The 20,144-nt window shown below is 38.6% G+C and overlaps 1 protein-coding gene across 19 annotated transcripts in view; it reads right to left on the bottom strand.

Annotated features, from left to right (window-relative positions):
• plekha5 (pleckstrin homology domain containing A5) overlaps positions 1-20,144 on the bottom strand; it is a 203,891-nt gene that overhangs the window by 124,892 nt on the left and 58,855 nt on the right. The window contains exons 4-5 of one of the 19 annotated variants that reach the window (XR_010006923.1): positions 11,382-11,480; positions 8,143-8,696 (exon numbers count right to left, since the gene is read on the bottom strand). The exons of 16 other annotated variants lie outside the window; for them this stretch is intronic. Coding sequence is in view for 2 of the 3 variants with exons in the window: in XM_062983162.1 (XP_062839232.1) it covers positions 11,456-11,480 (25 nt within the window). In the remaining variant the exon portion in view is untranslated. Of the gene's footprint in view, positions 1-8,142; positions 11,481-12,143; positions 18,440-20,144 lie in introns of those variants that run through there. 2 more of the 19 variants (XM_062983162.1, XM_062983163.1) reach the window with 2 other exon arrangements.

The following is a 20,144-nucleotide window of genomic DNA, read 5'->3' as shown; positions in this document are numbered from 1 at the left end:
ATTATGTTTATGCATCACATAGTCTAACCAATTCCTTCACAGGATAATGTACAATGAAAGGCATATGCCTCAAATGCATACTGCAAATGTTGAAATTAATATGCATGCTTTAATTGTGGGGTCCCCTTAGCTCAGGCCTGCAGAACATACAGCCCACAGGTAAGCTCACACCTCCCTCCCAACCTTGCGCTGTTTGGCGGGGCTTCCCGCTTGATACTCGGCCCTTCGCATGTCTGGTAAGCCAAGGAGAGCCCTGGGGCTCCCCCATGGGTTGTTTGGCAGAACCTCCCCTTTGGTGATCAGCCCTTCTCATGCCTGCCCATGGGAACTGCACAAGGATGAGGAAGGCCCAGGGTCCCCCCCCCCCCCCACACACACACACATCTGCCTACCAAGGCAGACAGGCATGTGAAGGACCAACTATCCAGGCTTCTCCTCCCATGGGAATGGTACAAGAGTGGGGAAGGGACGGGGCTTCCTCTTTGTGTAGCTTGCAGACGGGTTTGTGGGAAAATATTGGCCCTTCACTATGGCCAAGTTGTGCAGGCCTGCCTTTGGTCAATGTTGAGTCCCAAAATTTGGCAGCTGTAAAAGTTTTCTGAACATCACCTAGTGGTTAGTTTAGACATTTACATGAATCTGTTGTGCAGCGTTTACAGTGAACACTGCAGAAGATGCTTCAGCTATATTTCATAAAAATGAAAATCAGTCTGTTTATCAAGCCTTACAAATGTTGATTTGTTATCATTAAAAGTTTGATTTTATACGTACGTGTATTTTATATACCTATCTATATACCTGGAGTCGGGTTAAAGTACCTTGGTCCAGAAGGAGTGGAAAAGTTCAAGTGGAAAAATTTCAGAAGCCCTGGCCTATTTAAGCTGAAAATATAGTATATGGTATATCTGTGCAAGTTAATCCATTGTTCAGTTTCACACAAAATACAATTTCAGTATTGAATATTCAGTACTGACTGCTATGCAATACCTCTGAACAGAAGGCAAGACTACAGCCTTTATTCACATTCATTTTCTAAAAATCTTTGAACTTCTAGAAGCTGTAATATCTTGCTGAACCATATGTTTGTATACCATCTAAGCCAGAGATAAGCATATAGGTGCATATAGAGAACCTTTGAATAATTTCCATCAGGTTTAGCCAACAAAGGTCATGCTATGGGATTACAGGAACTGTATGCATCCATGCCTTAATTATTTGCTTGTATTCTGCAATTAGCAAGTAAGAAAATGTTGGAGTAAGTGTATGAACCAATGATCTTCCAAGAAAGGACTATTCTCTCTAGATTTTTTTCACTGCCAAAAATGAATGTAGACTTTTTATTTTAAAAAATCTCATTTTAGGTATGTCTCCATAGGATTTACTAAGCCCAGGATCATTGAAAAAAAATGCAAAATAATAGGGAGGTAGAAGAAAATGTTCCAGATTTATGTATTCTTGCAAGCCCTGATTTTTCTCAAACCACCTGAGAAAAATTGGTAAACCCCTTTCCACAGAATACATCTATTCTTAAGATCCTCCTCCACCCTCATAAGCTGGGCTGTGCATTAATCAGCAAACAGTCTTGTTTTCATTGAAGCATTCACCACTGGTGTGCTCACTATTTATGTTACAATAAATTTTCTACAAAAGTATTTATCATGTGGCTTCTAGTGGGAGCAACAGCCTATTAGGTACTCAGTCAGTCTTGGTTCATGATTTGGTTATATTGCTTGAACAGGCATGAAAATTCTGAATAGCAGCCAACATATGATGCTCATCTGATTATGAAAAGAGGCTTTTCCAACCTTTACTTATTAAGAATTACTAAGTTGAAACATGGTATCCCACATATGGAAACCAGGGATATGAAGCTACAATGCTGATTTCAACTGTTTTTTAATGTCAGATTCTGACTCCTTCATAAATGTCAAATGTATTAGTTAGGAATGAATAATAATATATTTACTGTAGTAAAATAGTTGTTCAAAGCATTCTATTACTCCTACATGAATCATCAGTCTATTTAGGTTGACATAACAAAAGCAGACTTAGTGTAAAATGTATGAAATGATATATTTACCATATATTTTATAATATTATAAATTTTCATTTTGAAGATTTGAGTCAGTATATCTTTCAAGTCTGACTCTTTTGCTTCCTACTGTAAGATAGTGTTGTGACTGCGCCTTCGGGGATTATGGTTGATGGGGATGGAATTCGAAGAGGAAGAAAAAACCCTCGTGATGAGGGTTCACTGGAGGAGTTGCGCAGGAAGCGACTTAGAGAGCTATATGGGGGATCTTCTGAGGAAGATTCAGATGGGGAGATGGATGCTGAGGAACAGGTGGTGGCTGGGGAAGCGGGCACTGAATGGGCACAGCCACCGGAGATGTCTGGGGATTTGGGGTCTATAGATACTTCTGAACCTGGGGTTTCTGCAGGAGCTGATCCCAATTGGGATGCTTGGAGAAGGGAGGATGGTTCTTTAAGTGTTCATGGGGCTAAGTGTGGGCAGGATGATTGGGACTCCGACGAATTGCTAGGTACTCCAGATCCACAAGCTCTAGTTGTGTGGAGCTCAGACTCTGAGTAGATTTGGGACACCTGGTGTTTGGGTGTGAGTGTTTGGTCACCCAGGAGGAAGGGGAATAAAATGGGAATGTTTGGCCACTGCACTTTGCGTGTGGCAAGGTGTTGCTGAGGCGCCATTGGGATCTCTGTGAAGACTGGACTTGGACTATGATTTGAATCTGCTGTTATCACCTAGCTTGGCTCTCTCTGTGTCTTATCGTGGACCTGTTTTGGATGACTGCACCCTCTTCAGACCTTGGATCGGAATTTGACCTTGCTACTGCCTTCGTCCTGTGATTGATGACTACTATCGGCTTTTGACTCCTGGCTTGCTCTTTGGACACCGCTGTTATCTCCTGACCTGACCTTGGAATCCCGGACGACGTCTTTTCACCATCCTTTTGGAGCCTTCGGCTTTATCCACATTGTGGAAGCAGTCTACTGCATTCTTAGTTTGTTTGTTTGTTTCCTGACCAATTTGGTGTTTTCTTTTTGGAACTGTTCCTTTGAAAACTACAGAGCCGGCTGGCAGGGCTTGGACTCAGTAAGTGCAGTTTGCACTAAGTTTGTTTAGCTTTGTTTTTACCTGCTTGTGTTGCTGAATTATATTTTTTGTTTGAACTGCTCTTGAAGCACTGATAGTGAAGTGTTTCAAGGTTTTTTCTGTGTTAACATTACCTTTTGGCTTATCTGCTGAATAAACTATTTTTGTTCGCTAATTGGCGTCTGACGCTTGACAGATAGTGCCACAGCCCTGATAGAAACAACCTTTCAGATTTTCATATCTTTTAAAAAGTATAATAAACCAGTGTTTATAGAAGCAAGTATGCTACTATCTTGGTAAATTTTCTGTTATTGTAATTATTTGAGTTCTTTTATTTTGCAGGCAACAATGAGGATCAGAAGCACAGCCTTCATAATTTGACCTGTATCCTCAATTTTGAATTAGTACCTATTTTCATCATTACCTCTTGCATGGCTATAATTGAGAGAGAAGCTTCTATCTTCTTCATTTTGCATCTACTCCTCATTCCATATACATCCTTTTTAAACTGTTTTGGAGACATCTCCTTGTTTTTCTCAATATTTATCAAGTAAACTACAATGGAAAGTCTGAGACTCAGAGACACCCTTAACCTATAGTTCTGAACTACCACAGGCATTGGAACAGGGTTTATATTCATTTCTAAATCTGGACTGATTTCGATGATTTACATGACACCTGACAATGAAATCTTTAAAAGTATATCTGGCAATTTAGTCTTTAATGTAAACAAACCAACCACTTCTTCAAAAAAAAACAATGCAAAATATTACAATTTTGAGAAATTTGTTGAGATAGCCCTTGCTTACAATGAAGAACTATTAAACATGCTTAATAGGAAAGCTTTTAAAATATATTAAACTCTTTGCAAACATTACTTGATCAGTTCAATACCAACACACACAGAGCTACCTAACTTCAACATTTATATCAGGTATATTTCCAACTATTTGCTGCTCTGTATTGCCAGTGTATTCATATATACAGTGCAGCGAAAACTCTCCTCCTTTCTGTTAAGTAGAGAATATTAAAATTTAGCAAATCTCTTCAAGTTTATAAGGCTGCTTATTCTAAGAGCTAGATACAAGCACTCAACAAGTTATGTGATCCACCTCTGTAATTGTTTTTAAAAAACATTTCACATCATGCTTGCAATGCATTCTAACAGCATGTTTCCATTTAAATAGATTTAAATTGTACTGAATTTAACATGCAGACAATCACAAATTTAAAATAATCGCAGTTGTAATGCATAAGGCAATAAGGAAGGTGCAGTTCAATGAAGGGAACAAAAATTTCCCAGGATTTGATTTTCATACTATAGGCAACTCTTTTACAATTAGTACTGCTGGAAATATCCACATGCAGGAATTAAATTACATTTTTGCTACTGTCAAAACGAAAGCTCAGTTTACACAAAATCAATCTGTTCTTTTTCAAATAACCAGAAAGGAAAATGAACGCCAACACTTAGGGCTAGGACTGGAAGAGAAAGGAATCTATCATCAAACATAAGACACAAGGGAGAAGAAATTCAACCTTTATTAACTTACCTGGAACAGTTTGCTGCTGAATTCGTGCTTTCTCCAAAATGAGGCTTATATCCGTCTTAAGCCTTCGGTTTCTACCAATAAATCATGAACTCTCAAATATAACAATGACAAAAGAACATGCTGTGTTCTTTTCCTCTCTACTTCAACAACTGTTCTACTGACAGATCTGAGAGATGCTGCAGAGTAAATATTCAATAGGAGCATGCTCTGTAACTACTTGAGAAAAACAGCCTGATGGTAGGCATCTCTGCATGTGATGGCCTACTTCCAAAACAAAACAGAACTGTAAATCAAATCGAAAAATCAGTAACTGCAATACGTCAGAAATACCATGAAATATTGATTTTTCTCTTCTCTCATGGCCTCCCCACCACCTTACCCCAACTTAATTGGGCCACTGTCATGTACAGCTGCTATTTGACATATGTTACTGAAATATACACCCCATTATCATTGGATGTGTCAATATAACTGTGTGATGTCTTTTGACAGGCCAGAAAAGCATTTACTTGGTTACTGTTTGACCTCAAATCCAAGCAAAATCTTATGCTGTGACCCACATAAAGCTTTTACCAAAAGGTTTTCTAACTGATATTAAGTGTTCAAACATCTAATGCATTTTTGTATAAAGTACGGTATAAGTGACATATCACAGGTTGTAGAAAAATAGTTTGGTATCTGAAAAAGTGCTTATGATTTTTATTAAGATAACACTCAGTGCACCTCAATATTGCCATGGCTACAAAAGGTATTTTTATTTAAAACCAATGAAGCAATACTTGAGTATTTTGCAATAATCTGAAATAAAAGGAATCTCATATATCACACTCTCATTCTAATTACTTCATTAGGACACACAGTTCTCATTTATTTCTCAGTTTTTTCTTTTTTGTTTAGGAAACATTTGAGAAAGAAATATCTATCGAATGCCTTCTTTTGTTGTTGTTTTTGAAACCAAAGGAGAGGCTTCAAGGAACTGAGCAAAAAGAGATCAATGCCAATAAAGACTGCCATCAGATGAAAAATAATTTCAAGTTGCACTCCACCCACACTTCATAATTGACAATTACTCACCCATCTGCCCATCAAAGCTACTTTCAAAAATGCAAAAAAATGAGCTTTAAAGCACTGTTAAAATCTTCTCAACATTGATATCTTATTAAAATATAAAAATCAAGTTCTTATTTAGTAAAACATACTTAAAATTCTAAACAATACTTCATCAAATCTTGACAGTTGTTAATAAAATCCAATTCTTGCATTATTTCAAAAACTTATGTAGCACATTTAAAAAAGAAATTCAGAAGATGCAAAACATTTTAAGTCAAGACGCTGCCTCAAAATGACAAAAAGAAAATTGAAAAATAAGTATTTGCAAATAGAAACATCAATAAAATAACAAAAACACCCCAACAGAAATTTTAACAACCTTAAGAAATAAGCAGAAGTTGTGGTTTCTCATGCTGTGCTCTACTTACCTAAGCCTTCCCCAACCTATCCTATTCTCCTTCTTATTCAGAAAATATAGAGACCACGTAAAAGAGTTACTCTCACACATGTACTCTGCATGCTTCCCTCTCCATTTTCAGAGGGAAGAGGAGCAACTTGGAGAGCAAATAAAAATCAGCCCACGGAGAAAATCCATAGCATTGCTATGGAGACTCAGCACAGACTTTATCTCTTTCCTTGGCAGGAAGACAGGGAATAGATGGGAGACAGAAAGTAGCTAAAACCATTCCTAATCTCCAGATAAACACAGCACAACTAGATCCCAGTCTTATGCTTGTCTATGTTCCTAGAAAGAAGAGTCAAGGAAAGTCGGAAGGAAGCCAGGGGAGGCATGAGTTTCCAATTTTATAAATGGAGGAAGACTTCCATTTAGGAGTAATCAAACTATTCTTCTCCCACATCAAGAATTGGAGAGGGGAGATCTGCACACGAGTTTTAGTGTGTGTGTGGGTGGGGGGGGGGGGGAGTACTTCAACTCTGGAGACAGAGAATGTAGCTCCCTTTTATTCTTCCCAGAGATTCTTTCCCCCTTTCACACAATCATGCATGCATGCACTCTCTCACTCAGTTGGTCATCCCATTCCAAGAATGCTGCTTCAAGCAGTGTCTTGGAAGGGGGTGGTCTGACCTCCTCAATCCACATTCACAGACTGCTGCCACATTAAGCAAACTGCATCTGTTCAGGTTGCAATCAGGCTGCAAGTAGGATGAGGTGTCATCCAACAATGAGCAAGGCCACAATAGAGAACTGTGACAAAGGTTTTGCTTCTGGTTATCAAAGCCTGGCTCACTGGTGGAAGGGAGTCAGAAACATCAGCCTCACTGCTTCCCAAACAGCGCATGAACAGACCTCCTTTGCCTGAGGAGGCTGCTGGTTGCTGAAGTGAGCTGGAGAGGACATTAATGCCATCTGAATGTATACAGAGCAGTTGTAGATCTAACCTAGAATTCTAGGTAATGAATCCATAACTGCAACAGAGAAAGTCATGTGTTATTTATAAATGAGCCAAGAAAGATTATTACAAGATTTAAGTTGTATTTTATATTCAAATCCCGCAAAACAGCACCAGCACCATCTTAGACAGCCATGGAACATCAACAACAGGGAGCTTGGAGGAAAGGGCAGTGTCTGTTTGCTGCAGGCTGCCTTTGACCTCAGCTCCTGGTGACTGGCTCCTTGCAGACTCTGGCCCTGACTGCCTGGCTGAAGCAAGGCCCAGCAGAAACACCTGCTGCCTTCTGAGGCTGGGGCATAAAAGGAGGATGCTGGCAAGGGCCCAGTGCATCCAAGAGAGTCAAAGAAGACATTAAGACCATGAAGGGGGAGGAGGAAGGTGTACCCAGATGCTGTTTTTATATTTTTATGTTTTAATACCTTAATGTTAATGGTTTTAAATTATATTTATATGTTGATTGTTACTATTGATTTTTTGTTATGTTTTATTTGCTTTGTATAATGTGGCATTGCATTTTTGTCTAAATATATGTTGTACGCCGCTCTGAGTCCCCTGCGGGGTGAGAAGAGCGGGATAGAAATGAAGTAAATAAATAAATAATAAATAAAACAGACAATTCAAATTAGATTAAAAATAGATTTTCTTCCAGTTCTTTGAAAATGCAAGTCGTGCATACAAATGGCAAGACACAGGCAGAGGGAATTTAAAAGAAATCCTGGCTATGAAATAATTTCTTGCATTGAATGTTTCTGCATAACGTTTCTGAGCACAGTGTGGGCTGGAAGCTCTGAAACATCACATTTTAAAATGTAATGAGAAAGAAGGTGGTGCCCTCACCTGGCCAGAACAATTTCTGCAGTTTCATAGACTATTTTTCTAACCATAGCTTTGAAAGCAGAAGCAAGCAACTCAAGCAACATCACATCAGGACTATCCAGGAGAAAGGCTAATGTGGGCAAACATCTTCTTATCCAAAATGCTTGTAGCACAATGAAGAATGCTAAAACAATGACAGTCACAGATGGTGTATTTCTAAAATGATAATTCACAGACATTTTATAGAAATATACATATTTTACTGACTTAACAGTTCAACTCCAACAGCTGCAACTGAAATACAATGTGTCATCACCAGTAAACTCTGTTTATAATTTCTCAGGATAAAGAACGGTCCAGATGTTTAGAAACTATGCATTTCATATTAAAACAACTTCTTAGTGTCAGTTACTGAGTTGCAAGGAAAAAACCTGCTATGTGCAAAGCTTCATAAAAACTCTAAAAAAGCCTTAAACAGATAATTCTAGTTTTAACAACAGAACACTAGGAAACACCGGTGGTGCAGTAGGTTAAACCCTTGTGCCGGCAGGACTGCTGACCAAAAGATCAGCGGTTTGAATCAAGGAAGCAGGGTGAGCTCCCGTCTGTCAGCTCCAGCTTCCCATGCGGGGACATGAGAGAAGCCTCCCACACGATGGTGAAACATCCGGGCATCTCCTGGGCAATGTACTTGCAGATGGCCAATTCTCTCACACCAGAAGTGACTTGCAGTTTCTCAAGTTGCTCCTGACACACACAAAAAAGAACACTGAGCTTAGAGGAAGGGTTGGACAGGATGAGCAGTGATGCTCCTCTTTCTACCCTAAGACATTCTAACTGAAGTGGAACTTGAATCCAGATTCCTAAGCCCAAGTCTGCACCCAACCCTGAAGGTAACACTGGGTTTAAATTATTCCTATTACCAAAAGGACAAATAAGTTATATAGGGATACAACAGAAATATTATTTTCTAAGTGAAATGCACAAATATTCTACTTTCTTTACCTATTAATCTCTATGGAGAGGAACACAAAGGAATGTTGTTCTGCATAATGTTTCAGCACATGGCAGGGACTGGATTCCAGTCTCTTCTAATTCTATGACTTTGTAATTCTATGATTTTTACATCAACCTTTTTGTCTCCTCTCTATGGCAGTACAGTACTGAGCTTTGCCATATGTTGGGAACTGAAGTGATTGGAGATTATATGTATCATTTTCTGAATGTATTACAAAAATTGTAGCACCAGGAGGATAAAATCTCACCTGAAAACTACAGCAGCTTTTGGAAGACATGCAATGTTCAAGCATTTGAATGCTAAGCCTAAAATTATCTAAGAAAAATAAACTAAAAGCTAAGTCCCTGGGGAGCAACATCATAAAGTCAATCTAATCATTCTTCGTCACATACCAATACTTCTTTAGGTAGAATCCCCAAATGGTGACTCAAGAAATAATGTGTAGGATGATGTGAATGCATCTCTTGGTTCCCTAGTATCAGTGTCCTGCGCACAACCTAATTAAAGAAACTAAAAAGAAGTTGGACTTCCTTGGTATAGGCAGAAGTTGAACTTCCTTGGTACAGCGGTTCAGAAGATTTCACATCTCTGTTTCTGTAAGAATTAGATTTTGAAAAAAAATTGGCTTGTTGTAAAAACAAGGATTGGCCATAAAGCTTCAGTGGAGACCCCTTTTCCCTGTGGTAACTTCCAGGAGTGAATTTCCCTTCCGAGGGGTCGAATTCTCTCTCTGCCTGTTGTCTCACTCCTGGTTCTTAACTAGGTGTTGTTTGTAAGTCAGATGTTTGTAACTCAGGATTGCCTATATTATATTGTTATTCCCCAGTAGGGAGGTGCAGATGCGGAAGAGCCATTGTGTTCATGCCTTGAACAACAAAGGAACAAGGAGAGATTGAGCCACTCCCAGCAGTTAATAAGTAGTAAAGGTAAAGATTTTCCCTGACATTAAGTCTAGTCAAGTCCAACTCTGGGGGTTGGTGCTCATCTCCATTTCTAAGCCGAAGAGCTGGCATTGTCCAGAGACGCCTCCAAGGTCATGTGGCCAGCATGACTGCATGGAGCGCCGTTACCTTCCTGCCGGAGCAGTACCTATTGATCTACTCACATTTTTATGTTTTCAAACTGCTATTTGTTGGCAGAAGCTGGGCCTAACAGCAGGAGCTCACCCTGCTCCATGGATTCGAACTGCCGACCTTTTGGTCAGCAAGTTCAGCAGCTTAGCAATTTGACCCGCTGCGCCACAAAGGGGTCCTAGTTAATAAGTAGATGTTAATAGGCACCTGTACCTTGGAAACAGCCTACAAATACACCCTTCTCCCTCTCTTGTTGATTTCGACGCTCCTTGACAAATAGCAGTACTTTTTGGTATTCATGTTTTCCTGAACTTGGACTGGCCATGGTTTACAACTTGTTTTTGTTTATCTGGACTACTGACTTGCTGAACAACTTTTGAACTGGCTGACAACCACTCTACAACAGATGAAAAGGAATTGAGAATTTATATGGGAAACACTGAGACGGCATGTGGAGAGTGGACAGTTACCCCCAAAATGCTTATGTAAGAGCACTAGATAGTTCCAAATAATGCAATGTGCAGACACAGCTAATCGATTTCTGTGAATCACAGATATCATAAAGAACAACAGACATGTTATCAAAACCAAAAGCTGAATTTTAATTAATACAGAATATTAGGCAATGTGCACCTTGTTAAGAAATCTGTTTTGGCCACACTGATAGGAATCTTTCAACCAGCTGTTTTACCTAACTAAATCATACAAGTGTGTTCTCCAAGCTTAATTTTCCAGTCATTAAGATTGTTGACCAGGCAGTATTGATTTTTTCTATATGGTCAGAACAACAGCACATTAATAGTGTCTGAACCTGCCTCCACTACAGCTCTTACTGAAAGCTTCTGTTAAAAATGTATTAAGAATTTTTGAAGATTACGACTGTCTGAAATATTTGTTGAAAACACTGTTTCATTTCAAACAGAACTGCATTGTTGCCACCCTCACAAACAGGTATTCTGATAGGTCTTTGTTATCTAACAAAAAGTTTCTCCAGCTGGGTCTTTTTTATTTTAGTCATTACGCTACAGTACACATCTTCCTTCATATCACTGCTTAGATGAATACTGCTGGATTCCTTATGTTTGGATTCAGAAAGTGACTCACTCTACAGAATGACTGATGGGAGCCTCAGACACCCTGCTGGGGCTTCAAAAGATTTTGAGAATGAGACTGCCCTTGATTATTGTATTTTGACCTACTATTTCAGAAAGAGAAATTTAAAACACCAGACACATAGTGATTTAAGATGACAGAATTCAGCGGCTCAGTTCTTTTGGACCAATAAAAAAATTTATAAAATAAAACTCAATAGTAATATATTATAGTTGTACTTAAACTCACCATCTCTGCAATACAGTTGTCTTAATGTTCATTGGGTTATCAATTATATGAAACCATTAAGGGATGTTGTCTCTCTAAATGATGAAGCACTGTAGAGTACTAAATCAAAAGAGCGTTTTAAAAATTATTTACTATTAAACAATACTTTTAACTTTGTTGCAGGTAAAAATAGCAGGTTAGACGAACACACATATCTCTGTTTCACTGGACATCTGAACCCGGAACCTTAATCAGTGGCTGACGTCGGATGAGAGACTCCCCCCTGGGCACACAGAAGACTGGGCAACTTGGAAGGCGCTGAACAGACTGCGTGCTGGCACCACGAGATGCAGAGCCAACCTAAAGAAATGGGGCCAGAAAGTGGAGTCTGCAACATGAGACTGTGGAGAAGAGCAAACCACACACCACCTACTGCAATGCATTCTGAGCCCTGCTACATGCACAATGGAGGACCTTGTAACAGCAACACCAGAGGCACTCCAAGTGGCCAACTACTGGGCAAAAGACATTTAGTATTAATGCCAAGTTTTTTTCTGAAAAAAAAATCCCTATGTTTGCAAATCCATTACAACTTGTACCCTCAGTTCGCTTCTGACACGAGAAATAAATAACTGAGGGACTATTTTTACATGTCTGACATGTAGTCACAGTCTGCCTCTCTCAAATACACTTTCGAATGGATGACACGAACACTGCAATAGTACAGGTCAACAACCAAGAGGCAAATCATGTTCATTATGAAAGAGTTTCAGTTACAACATACACTGTCATCCAGCATCACTTATATCAGATTCTTGTTTGAATGCAGGCAGGGAGACATATAATCAACAACTGCACAAACATATTCTATGCTTCAAGTCAGAATACAGAGAAGCTGAATTTTAGAAAGAAAGTGAGAAATTTAATAAACGTTGCTCCTGAATCTTTGAGGAAAGGACAGAAGTCACTCAAGAGACATCTTCTTAGGAAGACCTGTCTCATATACTGAAAAAATGACAGGTGTAGAATTGATGTTGGTGTTGAAAGAAAGTAAACATACCACATATGCTTATAACAGTCAATCATTTTCAAGTTTATATCAATGTGCAGAAAGGTTACACTTGAGGTCTTGCCTCATTAGAGCTATACAAGGAAGGAGAAATTTTGGAAGTCCACTACTCCAAAGAAGAAAAAGGAGCAGCTTCTTTGCAATGAGATTTCCAGTAGCCAGCGCTTTAAGTAATCCATTTATTCTCTGCTAACTTTTGCTTATTTTAGAAGAAATACAAACCAAACTGACCATGAGAAGCTTTGTTTTGTTTTACATTTCAAGCTTGAAGAGAAAGTTCTAAAAGAGTCACACAAATCTCCAGAAAAAGAGAATCTTTTGCTAAAGATGACCAGCCAGAAAACAAGGCCCAAGGTATTTGGACATTCCTATTTTCAGTAGCTAATCCTCACTCCATTGTGACAAGGGGAAAAAAGTCAAAAATCCTAAGGCAGTTTTGCTGGCCAAAAATAGTTTGACAGACTAGAAAAAAATGTTGGCAAAAAAGCCTTTGATGACACAAGAGCAAGAAAATGTCAGTCAGATTTTCTGCCACTTGCCTGATAAGATTTGTTAAAATATTTATAAACCACCTTTCTATGCTGAACAAGCCCTCCAAGGCAGCATACTTAGAACATCCAAACAAATTTGCAATAACAAACCATATGAAGAAGAAGGCTATAAACCATGAGAACAGCCTGCTTTACATAAACACTGAACCTTTGATTTGCTTGCTGCTCTCCTCACAACAGAAAATCTTTGCAAATAAATTATTATTCCCATATTAGAAAGTTCTAACAGAAAATGAAAAGGTGGCATAAGCACACTAAATGAGCTCCAAATTCAAATCCCACTTTTGACATGGATTAAGGTGGCCTATACTGGCCACTCAATTTGCACAGCCTTCCCCTAACCTTCCAGGTTCCTGAGCTTCAATGCCTACAAATCATATCCAACATAAACAATGTCCAGAATTAAGGGAGCTGGTTGGGGAAGAATTCAAGTCAGATCTTCCAGGAGTACTTCTTCTCTGTTCCACTATCAACATAACCACATTTTGGTAAGGACCCAGAAAGCAGCCTTCACAGTGGTTGGCTACAGGCTGCAGTACTCTTTTCCATAGGAAGTTGGTTAGCCCTCTTCCTGCTCACTTTCCAGCAGGTTAAGACATTTCTGTTTAAGCTGGCCTTTCAATTTTAATCACATGCCCAAGCTGTTCTTGAAAGTGGGATGCTGTGTTTTAATTTTGAATGTTTTGAATGATGTTTTAAAGGTATTGAGAACTCTTAGCAATGTGCTTTTAATAGAATTGTTGCTTTTAAGCTCTTGTAATAACAATTTAGCTAAACTTTTGTTTACATCTAGCTTGGGTACCCGGTGATGCCCAGGTTATTGCTTGTTTTTGGATGTTAGGTAATATTAGTTTGGTAATTTCTAACTATTTTTTAGGGAAAACGTCAGCCTTTCCTTTTGTTTTTTAGGAATGCATAAGCATGTGGGTGAATTACAATTCCCAAAAATTTCCAAACCCTGTCAGTATTTAAAGTTGGCCATGTTGGGTTTGTGTGGCAAGTTTGGTCCAGATCCGTCACCAGCTGAGTTCAGTGCTCTCTGGATGCGCGTGAACTATAACTCCTGAATCCAAGGTCAATCATCCCCAAAGCCTGCCAGTATGCAAAGCTGGCCCTGCAAATCCCATTGTCTGTGATCCATCCTCCCCCAAGCCTGACCAGGACATAAACTGCATCATTGGGGGTGGGGGGGGGGTCTGTGTCCCAAGTTTGGTCCAGTTCTGTCATTCGTGGGGTTCACCGTGGTCTGTGGAAATGGGTGAAGGGGTACTGCAAATCCCATCATCCATGGTCCATCCTTCCCCAAACTTCACCAGGACATAAAGTGTGACATGGGTGGTCTGTGTCCCAAGTTTGGTGCAGGTCTGTCATTTGTGGAGGTGGCAATGACCTGTGGAAACGGGTGAAGGTACTGCAAATCCCATCATCCACGGTCTATCCTTCTCCAAACCGCACCAGGATGTAAAATGCATCATAGGGGATCTGTGTGCTAAGTTTAGTCCAGGTATATACACAGCCCCACCACAAAATTATAGGGGTTTGAATGTTTTTCCTCCAAATACCCAATCGTTCCTGTACATCTCTAGAGATGTTGCTTGTTCCAACAAGTCATTTTATTTTGTCCTGAAGAGGCTTCCCTTCAGCTCATAAACCGAGCAGTAATTTCTTACTTTGAAAAAATATGGATGTATGGAAATTCTCATACAAGTTTTAAAAATGCGAGAAAGCATAATGTTCCCCACAGATGTAAAATATCCAGCAGCAACCTAGAGTTAAATGGCATTGTTCTCTTGGAGGGGGGGGAGAGAATGGAGATGTCTCTCATCATTTTTGTACAGTTAGATGGGACATAAGGGCTTCTGTGATCTGCAAAAACTAGTTTAGTGATGGCACCGCATCTTGCCCAACACTGTATTAGAATCTGTCTATGTTAATATAAGAAAAGATATTTAACATATGTAATGATTAGGGATCTGACCCAAAGTTGGGTTGTACTTGAGCAGTACTGAATTGTGAACCAGAGTAAGCTTCAAATTGTAGTTATAGGAAAACATACAAAAGGGTATGCAAATATACCAAGTATTCACAGGACCGCTGGCTTCATATACAGTACAAGATAACTTGTTTCAACATGTGCGCTGTGGTTTCTGTAGACAAGCATACTGATGGGTTGTACAACCAGTTCTCATGATTAGTGAAACCTCTGAAAAGATCTAGAAAACTAACAGCTGCCTGAAGCTTGTGATCACTGGAACTTAAATTGTGTAGAATAAAGATCTAACTACATATGAAAGCAGGTGCATTTTAAAATGTATGTCTGACTCACTTGAAAGTTGGTTGAAGCCTGCATCAAAGCACTGACACTTCAATTGCAGTCCTTCCTTTTAACTGAGAAACATTGTTTTAAAGCATATTGTGTTAGTATCCTATGGTTGGCAAAACATGGGTAAATATTTTGCAAATGCAACATCAGAAAGCATGTAAACCATACATAAAAGTTTTCAAAAGCAATGAATATTCTTAGTTGAAATGGACAGTCTTGACAATCTTTATCAGGATAACAAAACAGAGAAGTTTAAGGAAGAATGGCAACTGGCTGTGACATACATGAGAGAAAATTGGAGCAGATAATCAGTTATAGTGTTTGAAGAGTAGGAGAAATCGTGTTACACTGATGTACCTATATGTTACCTAGTTTGAGAAATAACCAAGGTAATATAGTTGGCATTAGAGGATGGGTAGGTCTCAGGACGCTAATAACAAGCCTAGGACTTTGGAAGCCAAAGCCTGTTTACCCCGTTGTTTTTTAAACTGTATTGTAGTATAATATAAGTGAGTAACTTATTTGTTTTAATCCTTATATGTGCAATGGCTAATTATGTCTTCATGGTTTAAGGCAGAGGTCCCCAAACTAAGGCCCTGGGGCCAGATGCGGCCCTGCAAGGCCATTTACCTGGCCCCCGCCCTCAGTTTTAGACTTAGGCTTGCCCAAAGTCTAAAATGACTTGAAGGCACAACAACAACAATCCTACTTGATTATCTCATTGGCCAGAAGCAGACCCATACTTCCCACTGAAATCCTGATAAGTTTACAGTATGTTGGTTAAAATTATTTTTATTTTTAAATATTGTATTGTTTTTTCATTTACCAATATTGTAAAGGAAATATTGTAAATGAATGATATGGTAATAATATAATATATTGTAATAAAAATATAGTGTATACATATAATATTGATAATAAATATTATAATGTATTACAATATAATATTTATTTATTTATTACAGTATTTCTACCCCCGCCCTTCTCACCCAATAGGGGACTCAGGGCGGTTAATAATAATAATAATACAATATAATAATATTGTATAATATAATAATATTAATTGTATATTATATATTAAATGTAATGTTACTAATAATATTACGGTATAGTGATATAGTGCAATGTAGTAATATATAATGCTAATACTGTGCTATGCTAATAATATAATATAATGTATGTACATACAACTTGTAAGCCGCTCTGAGTTCCCTTCGGGGTGAGAGAGGGTGCGGTAGAAATGTAATAAATAAATAAGGTTGTTGGAGTTTTTTTTTTTGTTTTTGTTTTTGCACTACAAATAAGACATGTGCAGTGAGCATAGGAATTTGCTCCGTTTTTTTTTTTTCAAATGATAATTCGGCCCCTCAACAATCTGAGGGACCATGAACCGGCCCTCCACTTAAAAAGTTTGAGGACCCCTGGTTTAAGGCATGTTACAAACAAGACCTTATTTAAGGAATCTGTAACAAAGGTAATATGGTTACATCTATTATGCCAGCATATTCTTGGTGTCCTAGGACAATTTGCTATCCTTTGTGGTTTTTCATTCATACCATGCATAAAACAATATAGGAGGAGTGACAGCATAAACATTTGTAGATACAAGGAGAAGGAACAAAACTAAGTGAGAAAACACAATATGGCTTTGTTCAAATGCTCGTCCATGCACTAAAAATACATTTATTTGTACATATACTCAGTCCTCTGTATCCAAAGATTCAATCATCCATGGTTTGAAAAAAATATATTTTTATTCCAAAAGGCAATGATTTTGCCATTTTATATAAAGGACACCATTTTACTATGCCATTCTATATAGTGGGTTTAAGAACCCACTGATGCGACTTAAGCATCTACCAAAATGCCAGTGGATACCTTGGCTGTATACTAAGTCAAAAGTTATACTAACCCAAAATACATATATTAAATTGAAAAGTTAGAAAATTGCTCTCACAATTTGGAATTCACCAAGTCTTAGATGAAAAATGTGCTGCATCCTAAGAAGGAAGTATCTACAACACAAATGATTGTAGATGTAAATGCCTGCTCTCCCTTCACAGAAAATTCAAGTCATATCTATCCTGCCATATCCACTGTTAAGCACTACATGGATGAGTGCAGGTATGGCTTTGCAAAGAAATCACTTCACTATATACTGTATAGATAAGGTCTTAAATTCAATTTCCCTATCATTTTTAGCAATATAGAGTGAAACATTATTTAAGACAGTTTTGGAACTTCTGATACAAAACCAATTCATATATGTATTTTGTAAAAAAAAAAAAGAAAAAAAAAGGTAGAGTTGTAAAGTTGTAAGGCACTGCAAGGGTCATTAGGAAATCCAAGTAATATAAACGCCACCTTAAGATTTACTTCGTAAAAAAGCTCATGAGTAAACTAAATATTATCTCTCTATAGTAGTTATATCATACCAAAATTCCTATGAAAGACTATAAACGTACAGTGCCTTACGGATGTAACTTTTCCAGACATAAAACTGTATCATGGACTTCTTTAGTTTTTCTGCTACAATAATATTTTGCATCTTCAAAGTGTTGAATATCTCAAGTACATAAATTGATTACAATGTCAATTAAATCCCTTTCAATCTCAGGTTGTAATGTATCAAACTGTGGAAAGACTGTGTGTGTGAAAACACCTCTGCATGGCACTGTACAGTAGAGGAGTTTGGGGTTAATCAGGTTTCCTTATGGCTAAGATGATATTTGAATCTAGATTCCCTGAATAAGATTCCAGTTATCATACCCACTTCATGATATTACTAGAGCAAAAGGGGAAGGGGTACTTCTGCATATTGCATCTGTCGTAAGCAATCTTGGAAAGAAGTTCTAATCTTATCTCCAAATTAAAAGTAGAAAGGCCAGATAATCTTGTTGCTGACTGAAACTTTAGCATAAGACACTCCTACTACATTCTTCTCCATATCCAAGGAACTTTGTTTTTCATTAAAAAGGTAATGAGATCTTCAAGTTAAGTAAGATATGCATAATTAATTCTATGAGCCCATGTGTGGCGGTGACTAAATCTTGATGCTCACTGATCGTTTTCCTTAGATACAAATTTCACGGAATAACATGTTTTCTCAATGTCCTCGTAGAATGGTTATGAAAACCTGTGAAGAACAAGGAGAATAGCAATACAATGAACACACTCTTAGGGAAATAAATCCTTCAACTTTAGAGCACAACACTTTCATTTTAAAGACAGAAAATGTTATATACTACAAAAACCATCTTCTCCATACCCAGTTTAGTTATGAAGACTACATATCTCTAGTAGTATAAAGAATAGATTGAATACCCCTTATCTAAAATATTGGAAACCAAACCGAAAAACAGTTTCACAATTGTGTTGTCGAAGGCTTTCATGGCCAGAATCACAGGGTTGTTGTATGTCTTTCGGGCTGTGTGGCCATGTTCCAGAAGCATTCTCTCCTGACGTTTCGCCCACATCTATGGCAGGCATCCTCAGAGGTTGTGAGGTATCCATACCTCACAACCTCTGAGGATGCCTGCCATAGATGTGGGCGAAACGTCAGGAGAGAATGCTTCTGGAACATGGCCACACAGCCCGAAAGACATACAACAACCCAGTTTCACAATTGACAGTATTTCATTATCACTGTAGTCTTGTTCCCTGGCTAACCTTCACAATTCCTCATAACCAAATGAATTCTATCTCAAAATATTTACTTAATATTCCCTAGTCAGTATCCAGTGTGATATCACATTTGGAGCTATCAAATATAGTTCAATTTATTGTGAAAGGAAAAAGAAAATACTGCATCAGGCAGAAATAAAGGAGGGAAGGGAAAGAATTACATTTTGGAATAAGTGCAGGGGTGTGATTGAGGATAATGGAGAGATGTTAAGGAAGTCAGTAAGGTAAGCGGGGTAAGCAAGATTGAGGATAAATAGAACTACAGTAGAGTCTCACTTATCCAAGACTCGCTTATCCAAGCTTCTGGATTATCCAAGCCATTTTTGTAGTCAATCTTTTCAATATATCATGATATTTTGGTGCTAAATTAGTAAATACAGTAATTACAACATAAAATTACTGCGCATTGAACTACTTTTTCTGTCAAATTTGTTGTATAACATGATGTTTTGGTGCTTAATTTGTAAAATCATAACCTAATTTGATGTTTAATAGGCTTTTCCTTAATCCCTCCTTATTATCCAAGATATTCGCTTATCCAAGCTTCTGCCGGACGGTTTAGCTTGGATGAGTGTGATGACTCATGGGCCTTGTAGTCCTGTTCCTAGTACTATTGTGGCAGACGAAGAGGAAAACATGGGGTTTTCGCCGGTTCAGCAAGAGCCGGAGTCTCTTCACCTGCAGGATGTTGATGTTTGCCCTCAAGAATTCAGCGAAACAGGCCTTGGGCAGAACTCCCCTCCGTTTCCCAGGAAGCTAGAGAAAGGGGAGTCAGAGAAGCCCAACGAAGGAGTTTACGCATCGCTGCCAAAAATCAAGCCGATTAGGCCTGCTTCCCTTGGGAAATTCTAAGGAGTCACACATCTGGACAGAGTTGGGTTTCGTTTCCCGTTCTCTAGGGAAAGAGTTCTGTTGGCGGGAAAACGAGACCCAATATAGGTGTTTGGCGCGAGGGATTCTTTGCGGAGTCAATTGATCAGCTTCAGGAGAGAGATCGTGTGTGGACTTCGTAATCCCAGTTCCTTGCTTCCCGGATCAAGCTTCAAGCCTTGCCCTGCCTCGCGGTTTTGCCACGGACTCTGTTTCATGCTTCATGTTTTGCCTTGTCTCCAGTCACGGATCTAGTCAAGAATCAAGTTTATTTCCAGCCTTGTTGT

This window comes from Anolis carolinensis, chromosome 5 (genome assembly GCF_035594765.1).
Source record: "Anolis carolinensis isolate JA03-04 chromosome 5, rAnoCar3.1.pri, whole genome shotgun sequence".
Lineage (NCBI taxonomy): Eukaryota > Metazoa > Chordata > Lepidosauria > Squamata > Dactyloidae > Anolis > Anolis carolinensis.
Note: the sequence above shows the minus strand (reverse complement) of the source record. Positions and strands in the feature narration are given on the sequence as shown.